Below are 18,861 nucleotides of genomic sequence, written 5' to 3'. Positions count from 1 at the left end.
CCTCACCATGTTTTGGTAGGCGTGGCGACCAACGTGCATCTGCCACTAAATAAGTACCCCCTCACCCCCAACTGTGATAACTCGGCTATCAGCACAAAATCTGCTCTCAGATGAACAGGAGTGCAGTGCAACCAGGGCACTGCCCACCTGGTGTGAACAAGGGTAGAAAGCAAGATGTCCCACAGCTGAGACCTGATAAGCAAGAGAGGGGAGGGGGTCTAAAAACTGGGAGCAACTCAGAGAGACCAAGATTAGGGAAGCTCCAGACAGAAGAGGGAGAGCTCTAGTCTTCTCACACTGGACACCTCCTCCACCTGAGGGCAGAGACTCAAGCTTGGAATTGACAAGTCCACCTACTGAAAGAAAAGAGAAGAAAATGGAACTCTAAGAATATATATATATATATATATATATATATATATATATATATATATATATATATATATATATATATATATTTGTGTGGTGGTGGTGGTTGTTTTTCTTTTTTTGTCTTCCATTTTATCCTCTTTCTCCTCTACCCTTCCTCCTCTGGTCCTTGCAACATCAACATATGTGAAACCAACAACTTTGCATGAAATAGAACTTTAAGAACTGAGTCACCAGAATAATATAGACGAAATGCATAAGCCCCCCTTTTTTCCTCTACTTTCTCTATTTTGTTTCTTTTTAATTTTCTTCCTCCCTCTCTTACTCTTTCAACCTCCTAATTCTTGCTATTTTTACTTCTTGTAATTCTCTAAATACATGTATGTGTTTGTTTTTATGCATTCTACTGTCCTCCCACATACTTGTCTACCTATATTACCTCCTGTCTATTCCCCTGCTACTAACCCTCTTCATTAGAGTTCTCCTCCAAATTTCCTAAGATATATTAACCTCATACTCTCACATCTTTACACCTTAACATAACATCATACACCCAACCCCCAGGTCTCTGTCTGCCACCAGAATCTGTACACCTCTTATGAAAATATTAATTTTAAATAATAATTGAATCCAACATTTCTCAACATTGAGAGTAACAATAAATGTCTTAATAACAAAAATTTACTCATAGATGATGTATTGTTGATATTGGGAACTGTTAACATTGTCCTTTTCCACAAAGGAGAGATCTCAGAACTGTACAAGAGCATGACAAATCTAGGGTAAAAACAATAACACACCAGTCCCACAGAGTGGGAAATGCAAGCATCATGAAAAGACAAGGGAAGAAAGGACAACAATTCAAGACAATATATCATTAGAAGAATTAACAAACAGCAGAAAAGTGAAACAATTCAATATTTACATGATTCAAATGTTTTTGAACATCAAGACATCAGACAACAGATGGTGAAAGATCATTTTGACAATTAGCTACATTAAAAAATCCAAGAAGCAAAAGATCAACTCTATATGGAGATAGAGGTCATTAAAAAACCAAACAGCAATCCTTGAAATGAAATAAAAAATTAACCAAATTAAAAATACAAATGAAAGCATCACCAACACAGTAGGCAACTTAGAAGATAGGACAAAGACAAAGTATAACATCTTCAGAAGAATGCAGCACAGCGAAAATGATAAGAAACCATGAGCAGAACATCCAAGAAATATGGGATAGCATAAAAAGACTAAATTTAAGAGTTATTGGGATAGAGGAAGGCATAAAGGTCCAAACCAAAAGAATGAGAAATCTGTTAAATGAAATATCAGAAAACTTTCCAGACATGAAGAATGAAATGGAAATCCAAATCCAACAAGCCTACTGGACACTGAATGTGCAAAATCACAACAAAACCACACCAAGACACATTATAATGAAAATGCCCAACATACAGAATAAAGAGAGGATTTTAAAAGCCACAAGAGAAAGGAATAAGATTACATATAGGGGTAAACCAGTTAGGTTAATGGCTGATTTTTCAACACAGACCCTGAAAGCTAGAAGATCCTGGGACAACATATTTCAAACTCTGCAAGATAATGAGTGCCAACAAAAAAAATCTTGTATCCAGCTTCATATTTGAAGATGAAATAAAAACCTTCCGTGATAAACAAAAGTTAAAAAAAATTTACAGCTGGACAACCAGCTGTAAATTATTTTTTAACTTTTGTTTACTATAAAACATCTTTGGCAAAACATTTCATGAAAAGTAAATGAAAACCAACAGTGGGAGGTAGCACACTAAAAGAAAAAAATATATCAAAGAGGAAAACCAAGATCAGTTAAATAACAAAAATAAACAAATAAGGCTGGGAAAAAACCCATGTCTCAATAGTAACCATAAATATTAATGGATTAAACTCACCCATCAAAAACACAGGGTAGTAGACTGAATTTAAAAAAAGACCCAACAATATGCTGCCTACAGGAGACTCATCTGATAGGAAAAGACATACGCAGACTGAAGGTGAAAGGTTGAAGAAAATCATACCACTCACATGGACCTCGGAAGCAAGCAGGGGTTTCCATACTCAAATAAAGTAGACTTCAAGCCAAAGTTAATCAAAAGGGATAAAGATGGACATTACATATTGCTCAAGGAAACCATACACCAACAAGACATATTATAAATATACATGCCCAAAACAATGGTGCAGCTATGTTCATCGAACAAACTCTTCTCAAGTTCAAGAGTCAAATTGACCACAACACAATGATCTTGGGTGACTTTAACACACCTCTCTCATCACTAGACAGATCTTCCAAACAAAAGTTGAATAAAGAAACTATAGAGCTCAATAACAAAATGAATAACTTAGGCTTAATTGACATATATAGAATATATCTACCAACATCAAGTGGATACACTTTCTTCTCAGCAGCACATGGATGCTTCTCAAAAATGGACCATATACTATGCCACAGGGCAAATCTTAAAAATACATGGTAGTATCTCCTTTGTATTTGCTATCAGATCATAATAGAATGAAAATGGAAATCAACAAAATAAGGAAGAAAAATTTCTGCATTACATGGAGACTGAACAATATGCTACTGAATAAACAATGGGTTACAGAAGTCACTGAGGAGGAGATTAAAAAATTCTTATAGATATAAATGAAAATACAGACACAACATATTGAAATCTCTGGGACACTATGAAAGCAGTACTAACAGGAAACTTCACTGCATGGAGTTCGTTCCTTAATAGAAGAGCCAAAAAAATATGACCTCACACTACATCTCAAAGCCCTAGAAAAAGAACAAATCAGCAGCAAAAGCAGTAGAAAACAAGAAATAATTAAAACCAGAGCAGAAATCAATGAAATTTAAACAAAATAAACAATTGAAAAATTTGACAAAACTAAAAGTCAGTTCTTTGAAAAAAAATGAGTAGCATTGACAGACCATTAGCCACTCTAATGAAGAGAAGGAGAGAAAGAATGCAAGTTACTAGCATACGTGATAAAAAAAGCAATATCAAAACAGACACTACAGAAATAGAGAGGATAATTAGAAATTATTTTGAAACCTTATACTCTAATAAAATAGAAGACATTGAAGGCATTGATAAATTCCTAATGTCATATGATCTGCCCAGATAGAGTCAGAAAGATATACACAACTTTAACAGACAATATCAAGTGAGGAAATAGAAAAAGCCATCAAAAGATTACCAACCAAGAAAATCCCAGGACTGGATGGATATACTGCCTTGTTGTTACAAGATCTTTAAAGAAGAATTAATACCAATACTCTTCAGGAAATAGAAAAAGAGTGAGTACTTCCAAAATCATTCTATGTGGCCAATATAACCCAGATTCCAAAACAAGACAAAGATACTTCAGAAAAAAAAAAAAAAAAAAAAAAAAAAAACAACTTCAGACCAATCTCTCTAATGAACATAGATGCAAAAATCCTCTATAAAATTCTGGCAAATTGAATACAAAAACATATCAAAAAGATCATGCACCATGATCAAGTGGGATTCATCCCAGAGATACAAGATTGTTCAAAATACAGAAATCAATAAATGTAATTCATCACACCCATAGACTTAAAGAACCATATGATAATCTCCATACATGCAGAAAAAGCATTTGACAAAATACAGCACCCCTTCATGTTCAAATCACTAGAAAAACTAGGGATAACAGGAACTTACCTCAACATTGTAAAGGCTATCTACACTAAGCCTCAGGCCAGTATCATTCTAAACAGAGAAAAACTGAAGGCATTCCCTGTAAAATCTGAACAAGACAGGGATGCCGTCTCTCACCACTTCTATTCAATATAGTTCTTGAAAAACTGGCCAGAGCAATTAGAAAGATGAAAGAAATTAAAGGAATAAGTAGAGGAAAAGAAGAACTTAAACTAGCACTATTTGCTGATGACATGATTCTATACCTAGGAGACCCAAGAAACTCCACCAGAAAACTTCTAGAACTAGTAAATGAATTCAGCAAAGTAGCAGGATATAAAATCAACACCCATAAATCAAAGGCATTTCTGTATATCAGTGAAAAATTCTCTGAGAGAGAAATAAGGAAAACTACCCCATTCACAATATCCTCAAAAAAAATAATATACTTTGGAATCAACTTAACAAAAGAGGTAAATGATCTACACAATTAACACTACAGAACCCTAAAGAGAGAAATCAAAGAAGATGGGAAGGTCTTCCTTGCTCATGGACAGGCAGAACTAATATTATTAAAAATGACCATACTACCAGAAGCACTATACAGATTTAATGCAAGTTTGATGAAAATCCTAATGACATTCCTCATAGAAATATAAAACACAATCATAAAACTCATCTGGAAAAATAAGAGACCCAGAATTGCTAAAGCAATCCTTAGCAGGAATAATGAAGCAGGTGGCATCACTATACAAGACCTTAATCTATACCACAGAGCAAGAGTAACAAAAACAGCATGGTACTGGCACCAAAACAGGCTGGTAGACCAATGGTACAGAATAGAGGACACAGAGACTAACCCACAAAATTACAACTACTTTTTATTAGACAAAGATGCCAAAAATATGCACTGGAGAAAGGATAGCATCTTCAACAAGCGGTGCTGGGAAAACTGGAAATCCATATGCAACAAAATGAAATTGAACCCTTCTCTCTCAACATCTGAAAAAGTTAACTGAAAATGGATCAAGGACCTAGGAATTAAACTAGAGACTCTGCATCTAATGGAATAAAAAGTGGCCCTAGTCTTCATCATGTGAGGCTAAGCCCCAAGTTCCTTAATAAGACGCCTATAGCACAAGAATTAAAACCAAGAATCAACAAATGGGATGAATTCAAACTAAAAGGTTTTTTTTCTCAGCAAAGGAATCAATGTGTGAAGTGAACAGAGAGCCCACATACTGGGAGCAAATTTTTACCCCTCACACATCAGATAGAGCTCTAATCTCTAGGGTATATAAGGAACTCAAAAAGCTAAGCAAAAAAAAATTAAATAAATAAATAAATACATACATAAAATAACCCAATCAACAAATGGTCCAAGGATCTAAACAGACACTTCTCAGAAGAGGATATACAATCAACACATATATGAATAATGCTCATCATCTCTAGCAATCAGAGAAATGCAAGTTAAAAGTACTCTAAGACACCACCTCACTCCAGTAAGAATGGCAGCCATTATGAAGACAAACAACAACAAGTGCTGGCTGTGGGGGAAAAGGCACACTCATACATTGCTGGTGGGTCTACAAATTAATGCAGCCAATATATAAAGCAGTATGGAGAATCCTTGGAAACCTGGGAATGGAACCACCATTTGATCCAGCTATTCCTCTTCTCGGACTATACACAAAGGATCTAAAAACAGCACACAAAGTCCTCTTCTCGGACTATACACAAAGGATCTAAAAACAGGGACACAACCACATCAATGTTTATAGAAGCACATTTCACAATGTCTAAACTGTGGAGACAACATAGATGTCCTTCAGTGTATGAATGGATAAAATAGTGGCATTTATACACAATGGAATATTATTAAGCTCTAAAAAAGAACAAGATCATGGCATTTGCAGGGAAATAGATGGTGTTGAAGAAGATGATGCTAAGTGAAGTTAGCCAATCCCCAAAACACAAATGCTGAATGTTTTCTCTGATATAAGGGGGTGGGGGGTGACTCAAACTGGGATAGGGAAGGACAGCATGGGAGGAAGATTACCTCTAGATAGGGAATAGGGGTGGGAAGGAAAGGGAGAGGGAAGGGGAATAGCAATGATCACGGTCATCATTATACAAAATACATGTATGAAGATGTGAATTTGGTGTCAACATAACTTACATACAAACAGATATGATAAATTGTGGTATAATGGTGTATTAAGAGTTGTAATGAAAAAAGAGACCTCATGTATAATGGCATAATTTGGCATGAACATACTTTATATACAGAGTAATGAAAGATTGTCCTGTGAATGGATGATTATGAATGTAATGCACTCCACTATTGTCATGTATGTAATAAATAAATAATAAAGAGGAGGAGAATGGGTACAGCAATATGGCCAGATGGTCAACGTCATCACCACCCATCATATAATGCAAACTCATTTCTAGTCTGGTTACCAGTGGGAATGGAAAAGTACTGGAGACGTCACTAAGTCACATGCAAGGGCATGAAACCATTGCTACCAATTGCATCACCTCCTCATTATAGTCACAATTATCTGCCATTGTCAATGAGCCACTGTCAAACGGTCCCCAAGCTGAAAAGTTATCACACCTGCCGCTGCCTGGCTTGAATGGAGGAGACAACTAGCCCAGGTGGATTCCAGCACTTTATTACCAACACGAGCAGCAAAGATAAGCCACACATCAACCCCAAGACACCTGGTCCCACGGGGTGACACCACCTATGGCCGCAGGTGCTGGGGGCTCTGCTGCCGGGAAGCCAACTCTGTGCTACAGACAAGTAAGTTCATGAACTCACAGGGAAGCTGAAGAGAGTGTTGGTGACAGCTTGTCTTCCTGTTGGAAAAAGTTCCTGTAGAATTTATTTTTCCATTTTCCCTGTGGCTCTGTCAATGATGACATTTCATGTTACTGGCACATCTGGAAACAGCCTGTGCCTCCCTTCTCCCACAGTCCCATCCACAGAGGTTCCCCTGGGAGCTACCCAATGCACCCCCAGGCCTCCGAGAACCACTCAGCTCATTTTCTGTAACCCCCAAAAGGCGGCAGAGCCCCTCGGGCCATCCTGTGGGGATGGCCTGGGTTTGGGGTGTACGGTTCCCTCTTTGGTGTCCTTGGCTAAAGCCATAAAGAAGCTGTTGATGATTTTAAACTCCATCAGCCCCAAATATCTGTGTGGCCGAGGATGGAGCTGCTGGGAGGTGGGGGACCATTAAGGGGCGGGGGGACCTAGGAGCTGAGGACATGGCTTAGGGTCGAGCACTTGCCAAGCTCGTGCAAGGGCCTTCTACTCCATCCCGAGTGTCACAGAGGGAAGAAAAGATGGGCCCAGCAGGTCACTGGGAGCAAACCCTGGTGGGATTGTGGGACCCCTGCTCCTTGCTCTCTGTCACTCTCTGGATTTTGCTCCACTGCCCTCTCCCACCATGATGTGGTTTGTATTTAATAGAAGAAAAACTTCATTAACTTAAATTATGCCACACTGAACCCTGGACCCTGTCTGCTTCCTGTCTTGGTGACATCACTTGCTGCGGATGATGAAGAATTCCCCCTCGAGCCCTGGACATGACTAAGAGGACCACCAGAGTTCTGGCTGCCACAGGAAGAGACCTGAGGGAAGCTTCTAGCAACCCTTGGAAGCCCCAGATGAATGCAGGAAGGAGCTACCCCTCCCCTTGACATCCCTGTTGGCCTGCAAGGCCCCATGAGTCCTGGGTGGTCCCCTCCGGTCTGAAGCTCCCTGATCTCTTTGGCTTTGGAGGGGCCATGGGTCACTTTGTGTTACGAGGAGACACGTCTCTGGCTAGTTGAGGTTGCAAGTCACCAGCAAGAGCAGCAGCTTTTAAAGTAGCTACTGAGTGGGGAGACAGAGGTCCCCTGGGTGAGAAAGAGGGGAGAGAAGGGAACAGAGGGGAAGGGGACAGGATAGAGGGGACAATGAAGGGGATGCAGCCTCCCTGTTTCCATCTTGAGCACACAACCAGCGAAACTCCACAACACGTGGGACCACAAGAATCAGAATCAGCCTGCGTCCTGCTGTTGTGTGTATCTACAAAGAACGAACAAGACCACGAGAATGAATGGCCATTACCACAGGGGCCAGCCCTGACCTCCTATCTGTCTATCTGCCAAAAACCATTGCCAGTGGCTCAGGGGATCTGGATCGTGGGGACACGTCTTGGAAGTTACTGGAGCTCTCATCACTGAGGACAGAGACATCATGGTGGACAGGCAGGTGTCAGTGTGGGCTCCTCAGCCATGAGCTGCCCACCAACCTGGGTGGCCATAGCCTCCTAGGGAGCTGCACCTGGGGAGGATGGGGCAGCCTGTCCCCACAGCATTTCCCCTTGGGGGGCTTCTGCCTCAGTTCTGGGGAACAAGGGCCGGATTAATCACAGCAATCAAAAGAGATGAACTAATAAACACGTGGGCACATAAATGCACCATGAAGTGAAACAGCTGGTGTGAAATGTCACATTGCTTTGGCTCCAACTGTATGACTCCAGTAAAATGAAGAAACAGTAGACCATGGAAACATTAAGGTTGCTGCGGATTCCAGGAAAAGGGGGAGATGGACATCTGTAGAGGGGGACGCCTGGTGTGGTGGACCTGCTCCCTAAGCTACTCCTATGGCAGCTACTCAACTCTATGCTTTTGTCACTATTTATAGAAATACAACACAAAGATATTAATTAATGATGATCTATCCATATCAACATTACACTGGCCCACCAATTGTGACAAATGTCATAGAAATGCAAGATGTAAGTAATAAGGAGAACCCTATGGTGGATAGGCATATGGGGACTCTAAAGTAAGTCCGCATTTTTCTGTCCAGGTATCTCATTTAAAAAAAAATAAAGTCACTTAACTGCAACATACAAAATATTCTCAGGGACTTCTGTGGACTCAGCATCTCGTCTGCAGAATGAGCCCTCACCCAGGGCACACAGATGCCTTTGTACCCTGAATTAATTATGCACAGCACTCAGCCTCATTTTTACTGAATTTGCCTTTGAGGTTTTGCTGGTCCTTTTATACCAGTTGGTCAAACAAATTAATTTTTACACCTTTCACTCTTTTTATAGAGAAACAAGAAGAAAAGTCCCTAGGAAGGACACCAGTTCTGTAAGTCCAAAAAATGTTTATACACCCTTCTATCACCCAAGAGTGATTACTAATTTTCCAGTAATGTAACTAGTAATTCCTTAATTATGAAGTAAAATGTGTTCCAAGTGATCCTATAGCACTCAGGCTTGAGGAGAAGATGATGTGGAGTGGTTCTAAAAGAATAGCCCAGCTGAGGGGCTGCAGGGTGACACCTTTAATGCCAGCAGCTCAAGAGGCTGAGGCAGAAGGATTCTGAGTTTGAGGCCATCCTCAGCAAATTAGTGAGGACCTAAGCACATTAGAGAGGCCCTGGCTCGAAAAGTAAATGAAAATCACTGGGGAGCGGCCTCAGTAGTTAAGTGCCTCAAAGTCCAGCCATAGTCCCAACAATGTACACAGGGAGATGCAAAGTGGCAGGTTCAGTGAAGCAAGGTTTCTCAGAGCTCACCTGCTTGGGACTCCAGCAGTGGGAATCCTGCTTCTCCCCAAGGTGGATGAGAAAGGGAAGCAGTAATACTCAATAGTGGATGAGGAGCCCGAGAAAAATAGATAGTTAGAGTGCATTAAATAAGGAAAAAGGAAAAAAAAAAGAGAAAGCTGTTTGCAGGAGGAGTAGGAATACCACACAGTCCAGAAAAAGCTGAGAACTTCTAGAAACAAGCTTAGTGCAGGAAACCCCAAGACTGAAGGCCGCCTAACCTGGCCAATGCAGATGCTGTGGGACTCAGTAAACTGGCTCAGGGAGGATGCCCTGAGCTTACCAACCACCAGCCAGGAGCTGAGCCAGGTACCATGGTGGGATTAATGTGCACCTGCCTAAAGGCAGCTGGGAAGTCAGATCCTGGGCCTGCGGGGCGGGGGGCGGATCACGTGATTTTATCTGAGACTAACAAGGACACCAGAGGCGTCACAATATGGTCCTTAAATTACACTACAGAGCTATAGTAACCAAAACAGCATGATATTGGCACAAAACAGACATGCAGACCAAGGAACAGGTTAGAAGACACAAAGACAAACCCATTTAAGTACACTTATACTAGACAGAGATGTCATAAACATACATTGGAGAAAACATAGCCTCTTCAGCAAATTGTTTTGGGAAAAAAATGGAAATTCATGTGGAACAAAGTGAAATTGAACCCCTAACTCTCACCTTGCACAGAAACCAAACTCAATGTGGATCAAGAATGTGGGCAACAGACCAGAGACCCTGCTCCTACTAGAAGGAAACGTAGGCCCAGCTCTCAATCATCTCAGCTTAGAAACCAACTTCCTCAACTAGACAACAGTCCAGAATCTATAAATGGGATGAAATAAAACTAAAATGCTTCTTCAAAGCAAAAGAAACAATCATGAACATGAAAAGCCTACAGATGGGAGAAAATCAAATCTTTGCCACCTGATCCTTAAAACATTAATTACCAGGATATACCAAGAACTCAAAAACTTAACACCAAAAAAAACAACAACAACAACAACAACAACAAACAAACAACAACAACAACAAGAAAAAAAAAAAACAGTCAATAAATGGGCAAAGGAACTAAATACGCACTTCTCAGAAAAAAAAAAAAAAAAAAAAAGAATAGTCAACAAATTTATGAGAAAAGGTTCAACATCTAGCAATCAGAGAAATGCAAATTAAGACCACACTGAGGCCGGGGGCAGTGGTGCACGCCTGTAATCCCAGCCGTTCCAGAGGCCAAGGCAGGAGGATGTGAGTTTAAAGCCAGCCTCAGCAAAAGTGAGGAACTACGCAGCTCAGTGGCACTCTGTCTCTAAATAAAATACAAAATAGGGCTGGAGATTCAGGTCAGTAGTCAAGTGCCTCCAAGTTCAATCCCCAATACCCGCCGCCACCAAAAAAAAAAAAAAAAAAAAAAAACACTGAGATTCCACCTGACTCCATTCATTGTGGTAATTATCAAGAATGCAAGTAACAATAAAGGTTGAGGAGGATTGCAGAAATAGTCATTCACACACTGCTGGTGGGACTGCAAATTGGTGCAGCCAGTATGGAAGGCAGTATGGAGATTCTTTAGAAAAAGGAGAATGGAAGCACCATTTGAGCCACTTATACCATGTTTGGTATATACCTACAGGACTTCAAGTCGACATACTTTAGTGACACAGCCACATTCATGTTTATAGAAGCTCAAGTCACAATAGCTAAGCTATGGAACCAACCTAGGTGGCCTTCAACAGATGAATAAAGAAAATGTGATAGATAGATAGATAGATAGATAGATAGATAGATAGATAGATAGATAGAGACAAGAGGGAGGGAGGGAGGCAGGTAGGCAAGAAAGGGAAGGAAGAAAGATCCAAGGGTCCCAAGACAGATGGATTGGTGCCCAGGGGCATACAGAAGTCAATGGGCTCGTTTCGGAGTGAGCCAGTTTACTCTCCATTATTTCCTCTCAGGACCAATGTGGAGATCCAGGTGGTTGGGAAGCATATGCATTGGGAGTGGGCATCACAGCTCTGAGCTGCTGTCAGTCAGCAGTCCTGAGACACACTTCCTCTGTGTTTTGCCATCCACAGGTCACATCACATAGGTTGATATTTTATCTCAAGCCACACTTACACTTTGCCTCAATGTGAGAGGCCTGAGGTTGGTTCATTATTATTGGAACTGAGAAAGCAACCCAGGCTCCTCTGACCTTGGATGATGACAGATCCACTCAAGAAGTTTCCCTCCAGACACTTCTTGTTTACCATTGCCTGAGGACAGGAGAAGAATTGGCCTTGCCTTTGGGGACACCATCCCTGCTTACTGCAAGACAGGTCCTGTCAGGCTTCAACAGAACACCAAGGTTACCAGTCCACTGAGGGGTGAGCTCAGGCCCTGGGTCCCATATAACCTCCTCCTGAAGGCTCAGCTCCAAGCCTGAATGGTCAAGAGGCAGGGGAGGCAGGGAGGTACTGCAGGAAGGCATTTTGGAGTCCGACACTTGCCACATTATAACTGCAACCCAGGTAATTATAGAATTGCTATTTACTTGAAATGTTATGGCATCAGCTATATTTCATAGCATTAGTATGATTTATAATATTACCAGTATTATTGTTCATGAGTAAATTAGTATAAGTGTGCATGAGGAATAATAATTCAAGAGATCGTTAGATCTAGCTCTACAATAACCTCTAGGACTTAAAGTGTCTCAAAACCTATCATTTCAATTCATAAGATTAGACATAGCAAACTAAAAATCCTAAGTAATATTAGTTGTAATAGAAACTTACAAAAAGTTGATGAAATTTAATTGTTTTAAATGTACCCAAGTTAACTACAGGTAAATGATTAATTATTTCTTCTTCACTATCACATAGTTATTATTTTAAATTTGGACAATGTTGATGCATTTTGAAAATACTCTTAAAGAAAAAAGAGAAGAGGGTTGGGGCTAGGGCTCAGGGGCAGAGCACTCGCCTAGCACGGGTGAGGCACGGATTCCATCCTCAGCACCACTTAAAAATAAAGGGAATTGTCCACCTACAACTAAACAATACATACTTACAAAAACTATAAATAAATTTCAGAGGGATCCATAAAGTTAACGGAAGGGAGGTGAGAGGGGAGTGCAGGGGAATGAATTAGAACAAACTGTATTTCATGCTTTGGTGATTCTGTCAAACTGTATCCTAATGTTATAAATAACTAAAAAGAATCAGTAAAAATAATACCCCAAAAAGTAAAAAGAGGTGTGATTCAAGAGTTTGTTACCAATTAAAATACTTCACATAATTAAAAAAGGAAACCCCTAAGGGTGCACAGAGATACACAAATAGAATAAATTTTGTTACCAAATAAAATACACAAAGTTTTCACAGCTGATCTCTCTGTAGTGGTATTAGTACACAGAGCCCAGGGACATTCATCTGGTGACAGTTAGGACCTCCTCATGTTGGAAACGCTGTTCCATGACACCTTTTGTGTTTCTGAAGCTCTGAGGTTCACTGAGCTGATGTTTAGCTTTAGAGTCTTTACTAATGCAAACCATGGAGAAAGACAGAATTCAACCCCAGAATTTTCTAGAAACGGCAATTATTTCATGTAAATTCATTGAATTTATATATATATATATATATATATATATATATATATATATATATATATATATATATATATATATATATATATCTCCCAGGGATGAAAGGAGATTTAAAAATACAAGAAGAAGGGGCTGGGGCTCAGGGGCAGGAGCCAGGGCCCAGGTGCTGGGCACTCGCCTGGCACATGTGATGCACTGGGCTCAATCCTCAACACCACACAAAAATAAGGTGTTGTGTCCATCTATAACTAAAAAATACATTCAAAATACTAGAATAAATACAAATTTGTGGTAAAATTAGAAAATATATAACTGGGCAAAGTGATATTACTATAGAGAACCACAGGCCCCTGATCTGGCTATAGTTTATGTCCTTCTATGTTAACACACATTGTTCCTTGATTCCTAAAAATTCCTAGAATACTTGCCCTATTCCAGCTGATCTGTCAGCTTCATTCTTTACTAATGCCCAATCCCTGAGACAGCACAGAGAATTTTAGACAAGAATTTTTGCACACGTGTGATTTCTGAAAGAGTAAGACATATTCTGCTTCTGCTAGATTCACTGGTGCCTCTGGAAATAAACCAGATCTTTACTGTAATTTCACTAAAGTTTCTGTGGCAGAGAAGAGCAGCTTACAGTAATCTACAGGAAGCTTATTTTATCTTCCATAAGACATATTTCATTTTCTAAGGCATTTTTTTGTGTTCTTGTCATTTGATTAATGATGTTTGGAAATGAAAATTATCTCCATAAAAATATAGTCCAAGTACAGTTTCTATCCAGTCACTGAATGATTACAGAATTTATGTTTGCACATTCATCAAGGTAAATTATGGAGAATAACCTCCAGGAATTCATGTAATTTTAAAGGAAAATAAATGGCAATTAGAAAATAGTGTAGATCTTTCCCATCTTGTTTCCAAATGTCTGGATGCAGGCATTGGAAGCAGGATGGCAGAAGCTTGGGAAACGAGGGCAGATTCCCTGAAGGACACTCAATGGCTTGGGGGCCTGCTCCCAGCACTCAGGTGTCCTTTGGGGTCTGAGTGAATATGCATCTAGAGGTTTCTGAGCTAAGGAATGTTCCAGAATCTTCCAAAGAGGACCAATTCAAATGGAAGACATACAGCTGGACTTCACCTTGTTCATTGCAGACATTCCCTTTTCCTCCTTGGGGATGAACAGGCCAACTAAAATGTGATGGGTGAATTTTATTGGTATTTTACCAGTGCCTGGAGCTTAGGGTCGAAATACTTAATTTCCCTTGAAATTGAAAGTCTTATTGCATTTACAAACACTATGTGTGAAGTCTCTTCTTTCATCCGAGGAGAGGCAAGCAAACAGGTAAACTGTTGGCTAAACTCTCCTTGTGCCAGGCTTCCAGGAACTTGGGAGTCTCAGGCAGGAGGATGCCTAGTTCAAGGCCAGCCTCAAGAAATTAGTGAGGTCCTAAGACCCTCAGTGAGAAACTGTCCCCATATTAAAAAATAAATAAAAAGGGCTGGGGGTTGGGGATGTAGCTCAGTGGTAAGGCACCCTCGGGTCCAGGTACCAGTTCTCTTCCTGAAAAAATGTTCCCTTTTTTGCTTTCTACAAATGACCCTGCACTGGATCTCCAGCTAATGTCAGCAAGGGGTGAGTGACAGCACTACGCCTGTTTAGTTATAGATGTCCACATCTCCTGATCCTACTTTACAAAACACACGCACACCTTGGGTTGGAATCATCCCAACACCAACACAAGGATGCTGGTTTCACCTGTCACGGGACTGACTCTGACTCACACCAAAAGGGCCAGGGAACAAATGCTACCTTCCACCCCTTTTACTCAGAATGCAAACGGAGTTGAAATTACTCACATGGGGCTACATGCCTGGCCCTGAGGGTAAGTGATGGTGACTGGATTAGAGGAAGCTATGGAGGGGCAGAACACATAAGTACACAATCCCTCCCAATTATGCACTCTATAAAGAGAGAGTGGGATGAGCAGGAGAGGTTGTCCTCCTAGAGGATCCATTTCCAACTCCAACCTGGGGGCCTACAGCTTTCCCTGGGCAATGTCTACGTAGCAGCAGCATTTCGTAGACACCGTTCCCAGGACAAACAGGACCACATCTTAGGAAGTGGGAAAGAAAGTATTAAAAGGAAGTGATGGAATTTATAATCTAAAGGAAAATGCAGTAGTTCTGTCAGACAGAGGGGAAGGCATCACCACCTCCCTGTGGTGAGGGGCATCTACAAAATCATTGATCTGAAGAACGATTGGTGCACAAGCTAAAATTAGTTAATTATTTTTTTTTAAATTGACTATTTTCCTTGGTCTGGGTTGGGGTGGACCAGGTTTCCTGCAGGCTGGACCAACATTCTGCCCCTGAGCCACATGCCATCCCTTGAATTTAAATTGATAATGGAAATAAGAGCCTATCGTACTTCCAAAGAATGTTTTTTTAGTAAATAATGATTCTAGTGACTGTAAAATGTGACATAATGACAAAATCATGCAATAAAAATTCTGCAGCTGTCAAACACTTCTGGTTCTCTCTGCAGAAACACATCATTTGCTTCAACATTCTCATGAAGATGGACCAAGATTCCAGACTCAGGGCCACGAGAAGTGCCTTCTACCTGCAGGCTGGGTTTGGCATCTCGGCCAACACCTGTCTGCTCTGCCTGAACCTGGCTGCCATCCTCGGGGACCAGAAGCCCAGGCTCATCGACCTACCCATCACCCAGCTGGCTCTGACACACATCATCCTGCTCCTTACTGTGGCCTTTTTGGTATCCACAGACATCTGGTAAGTGCAGGACATTCCAGGTGATGTCAAATGCAAAGTGCTGGTCTTCCTGCACAAGGTCATGAGGGGACTGTCCCTCGGCACCACCTGTGTCCTTAATGTGCTCCAGGCCCTCACCATCAGCCCCAGTGGCTCCTCGCTGGCCAATTTCAAAGTCAAATCTGCAAACCCCATCCTGGGGTCATGTCTGTTCCTGTGGGTCCTCACCGTGGCCATTACCAGCAACCAGCTGCTCTTCACAGTGGCCACCACCAATGCCACGCAGCCTGGTCTCTTTAACAACAGCCACTGCTCCTTCCTGCCAAGATACAGGGGCATTTTCTGCTCCTGGTAACACTCAGAGACATCTTCTTTGTGGGCCTCATGGCTGTGTCCAGTGGGTACATGGCCACCACCCTCCTGCACAGACATCAGCAGTGCTACCTGTCCCTCCACGGCTCCAGGCTGTCCCCCCAGACCTCCCCCAAGCACAGGGCCACTCACAGCATCCTGCAGCTGCTTGGCTGCTTCACTGCCCTGTACTGTGCAGACTCTGCGCTCTCCCTGCTCATCAGTGGGATGAGGAGAAACGACCCCATGCTCGGGAGCATCCACAATGCAGTGGCCAGCAGCTATGGCACGCTCAGTCCCCTGGTGCTGCTCAGGGTGGACAAGCAGATCCTGAACATCGTGAGAGCCCAATGGAGGAACAAAGCTAAGATGCTGACAAGACGCATCTAAAGCAGCTCCTCCACTCTCACTTACAAATCCCTCTATCCACACAAACTTCTTTCTGAAATGATTTCAGCTAGTGCACCAAATTCTCTGTCTGGTAAGGTTTCCTATGTGAGTACAAATGACCTTGTGTATGGTTTTACTTGATATCTGCATTGGTGTCTTTAGGTGTATCCACGGACTTTTACAGTCTCCTTTTATTTTCTTCTTGTTTTATGAAAACTTGTTTTAAAGAAGTTCTCTTAGAGCCACATTGTTCCCTATTATGTCTGAAAATAGCCATGTTGTAGTCTTCTTTTTAAAATAGTCTATCAACCAGGCAGTGCCATAACCCCAAATGCCCATCAAGAATAGAATTCATATTGTATTCTATGTATCTAGCATGATCCAGGCCAAATCCATAGCAACTAAGGAAAAAAAAAATTAAATGGATAAACAAATGCAGTTGGGGTGGGGGTGGGGGTGTGCACAAACAGGCACATTATATATCCATATACACAAACATACAAGCATACATATATAACTTATAGAGAGAACATTACTCTGCCATAAAAAGAAATGATATATGCAATAATCTGGATAAATCCCAAAAGTATTCAGCTAAAAAAAAAATCAATTGTGTATATAGAAAATAATGCTAAGTGAAGTAAGCCCATTGCAAAAAAACAAATTCCAAATTTTTTCTCTGATATAAGGAGGCTGACTCATAGTGGGGTGGTGTGGGCATGGGAGGAATAGATGAATTCTAGATGGGGAAGAGGGGTGGGAGGGGAGGGGACAGGAGCTTAGCAAGGAATGTGATGGACTTCATCATCTAAAGTCCACATATGAAGACAAAAATTGGTGTCAACATACTTTACATACAACCAGAGATATGAAAAATTGTGCTGTATGTGTGTACTGAGAATTGTAATGCATTCCACTGTCATGTATTTAAAAAAAATCAATAAAAATCTTTTTTAAATCACAGATTATATACTCCACTCTTATGAAATATGCAGAATTTGGAAACTGCAGAATCACAGAGCAGAAGTTGGTGACCAGGGTCTGGAAGGGCAGGAGAGTAACTGTCTGCCTGAGGGACACCTGGTTTCCTTTGGTGGTTATTAAAAGATGTGGAACAAGGAAAGGTTGTAATAACATTGCACCATTTCAAATATCACTAGATCCAATTTTCAAATGAACACTATTAAGAGAAATGAATCTCATTTAAAAACAAAACCTCCCCAAAAATCCTGAAAATGCTGGGATTCTGCTCAATGACGGCGGGTATAAACTCTGGGTGACAGGAAGGCACTGTGGCGCGGCAGACCCCAACTGTACTCTGGACCACCGACTCAGAGTTGTTAGGAATACCGGCTTCCAGGAACTAAGAACTTACTCTGCCGAGTCAGGTGTGGCTCTAGCTTTTTCCTAAACCTTGATCCTAATATTCCCAGTGGTCTTGGGTCCTACAGGAGGAATCCTGACTTTATGGAGAACAAACAAGGGCTGGAAATCAAACTGATTGTCCCAGGGTCACCCACCATGCAGACCAGGGCTCTGATGGACTGATCAGTCTGAAAATAAACTCCAGTCTGTGGTCATTTCTGGACAGAGGAGGGGGGAAAGGGAGGGATCATCAAGGGGCTCCAGGAACCTTTCAAGACTGAATTAGTCTTCACGTCCTTATTGTGAGGATGGTTCCGTGGGTGTATGTATGTGGCAGACCTAACAAGCTGTTCATTACATATGTGTGATTTATTCTTATCAGTTTCACCTGAATAAGATTATTTTTTAAATGAATAAAAGATATTAAAAGACAATTCAAGAGCAATTAAGAACAGAATAGGGAGGAAGAGCATGAGAAGGAGATCACCATTAAACAGGGTCCAGAGGGGGGAGGGAAAGAGAGAGAGAAGGGAAATTGCATGGTAAAGGAAGGAGACCCTCATTGTTATACAAAATTACATATAAGAGGAAGTGAGGGGAAAGGGGAAAAAACAAGAGAGAGAAATGAATTACAGTAGATGGGGTAGAGAGAGAAGATGGGAGGGGAGGGGAGGGGAGGGGAGGGGGGATAGTAGAGGATAGGA

The 18,861-nt window shown here is 41.1% G+C and overlaps 1 protein-coding gene across 1 annotated transcript; it reads left to right on the top strand.

Moving 5' to 3' along the window:
• Positions 1 to 14,576: 14,576 nt before the first annotated feature.
• LOC114090591 (vomeronasal type-1 receptor 90-like) lies at positions 14,577 to 16,792 on the top strand. Its single transcript, XM_071600759.1, has 4 exons — positions 14,577 to 14,621; positions 15,825 to 16,013; positions 16,083 to 16,313; positions 16,379 to 16,792. The coding sequence occupies exons 1-4, from the start codon at positions 14,577 to 14,579 to the stop codon at positions 16,790 to 16,792; spliced, it is 879 nt and encodes a 292-aa protein (XP_071456860.1).
• The last annotated feature ends 2,069 nt before the right edge of the window (positions 16,793 to 18,861 follow it).

This window comes from Marmota flaviventris, chromosome 13, assembly GCF_047511675.1.
Source record: "Marmota flaviventris isolate mMarFla1 chromosome 13, mMarFla1.hap1, whole genome shotgun sequence".
Taxonomy (NCBI): Eukaryota; Metazoa; Chordata; class Mammalia; order Rodentia; family Sciuridae; genus Marmota; species Marmota flaviventris.
Note: the sequence above shows the minus strand (reverse complement) of the source record. Positions and strands in the feature narration are given on the sequence as shown.

Excerpts from the sequence above, each read along its gene's own strand:
- LOC114090591 (XM_071600759.1), top strand. The coding sequence starts at position 14,577 with ATGTGTGAAGTCTCTTCTTTCATCCGAGGAGAGGCAAGCAAACAG. Across the intron at positions 16,014-16,082 it reads ACCTACCCATCACCCAGCTG|GACATTCCAGGTGATGTCAA; the intron begins GCTCTGACACAC and ends TGGTAAGTGCAG. Across the intron at positions 16,314-16,378 it reads GCAACCAGCTGCTCTTCACA|ATACAGGGGCATTTTCTGCT; the intron begins GTGGCCACCACC and ends CTTCCTGCCAAG.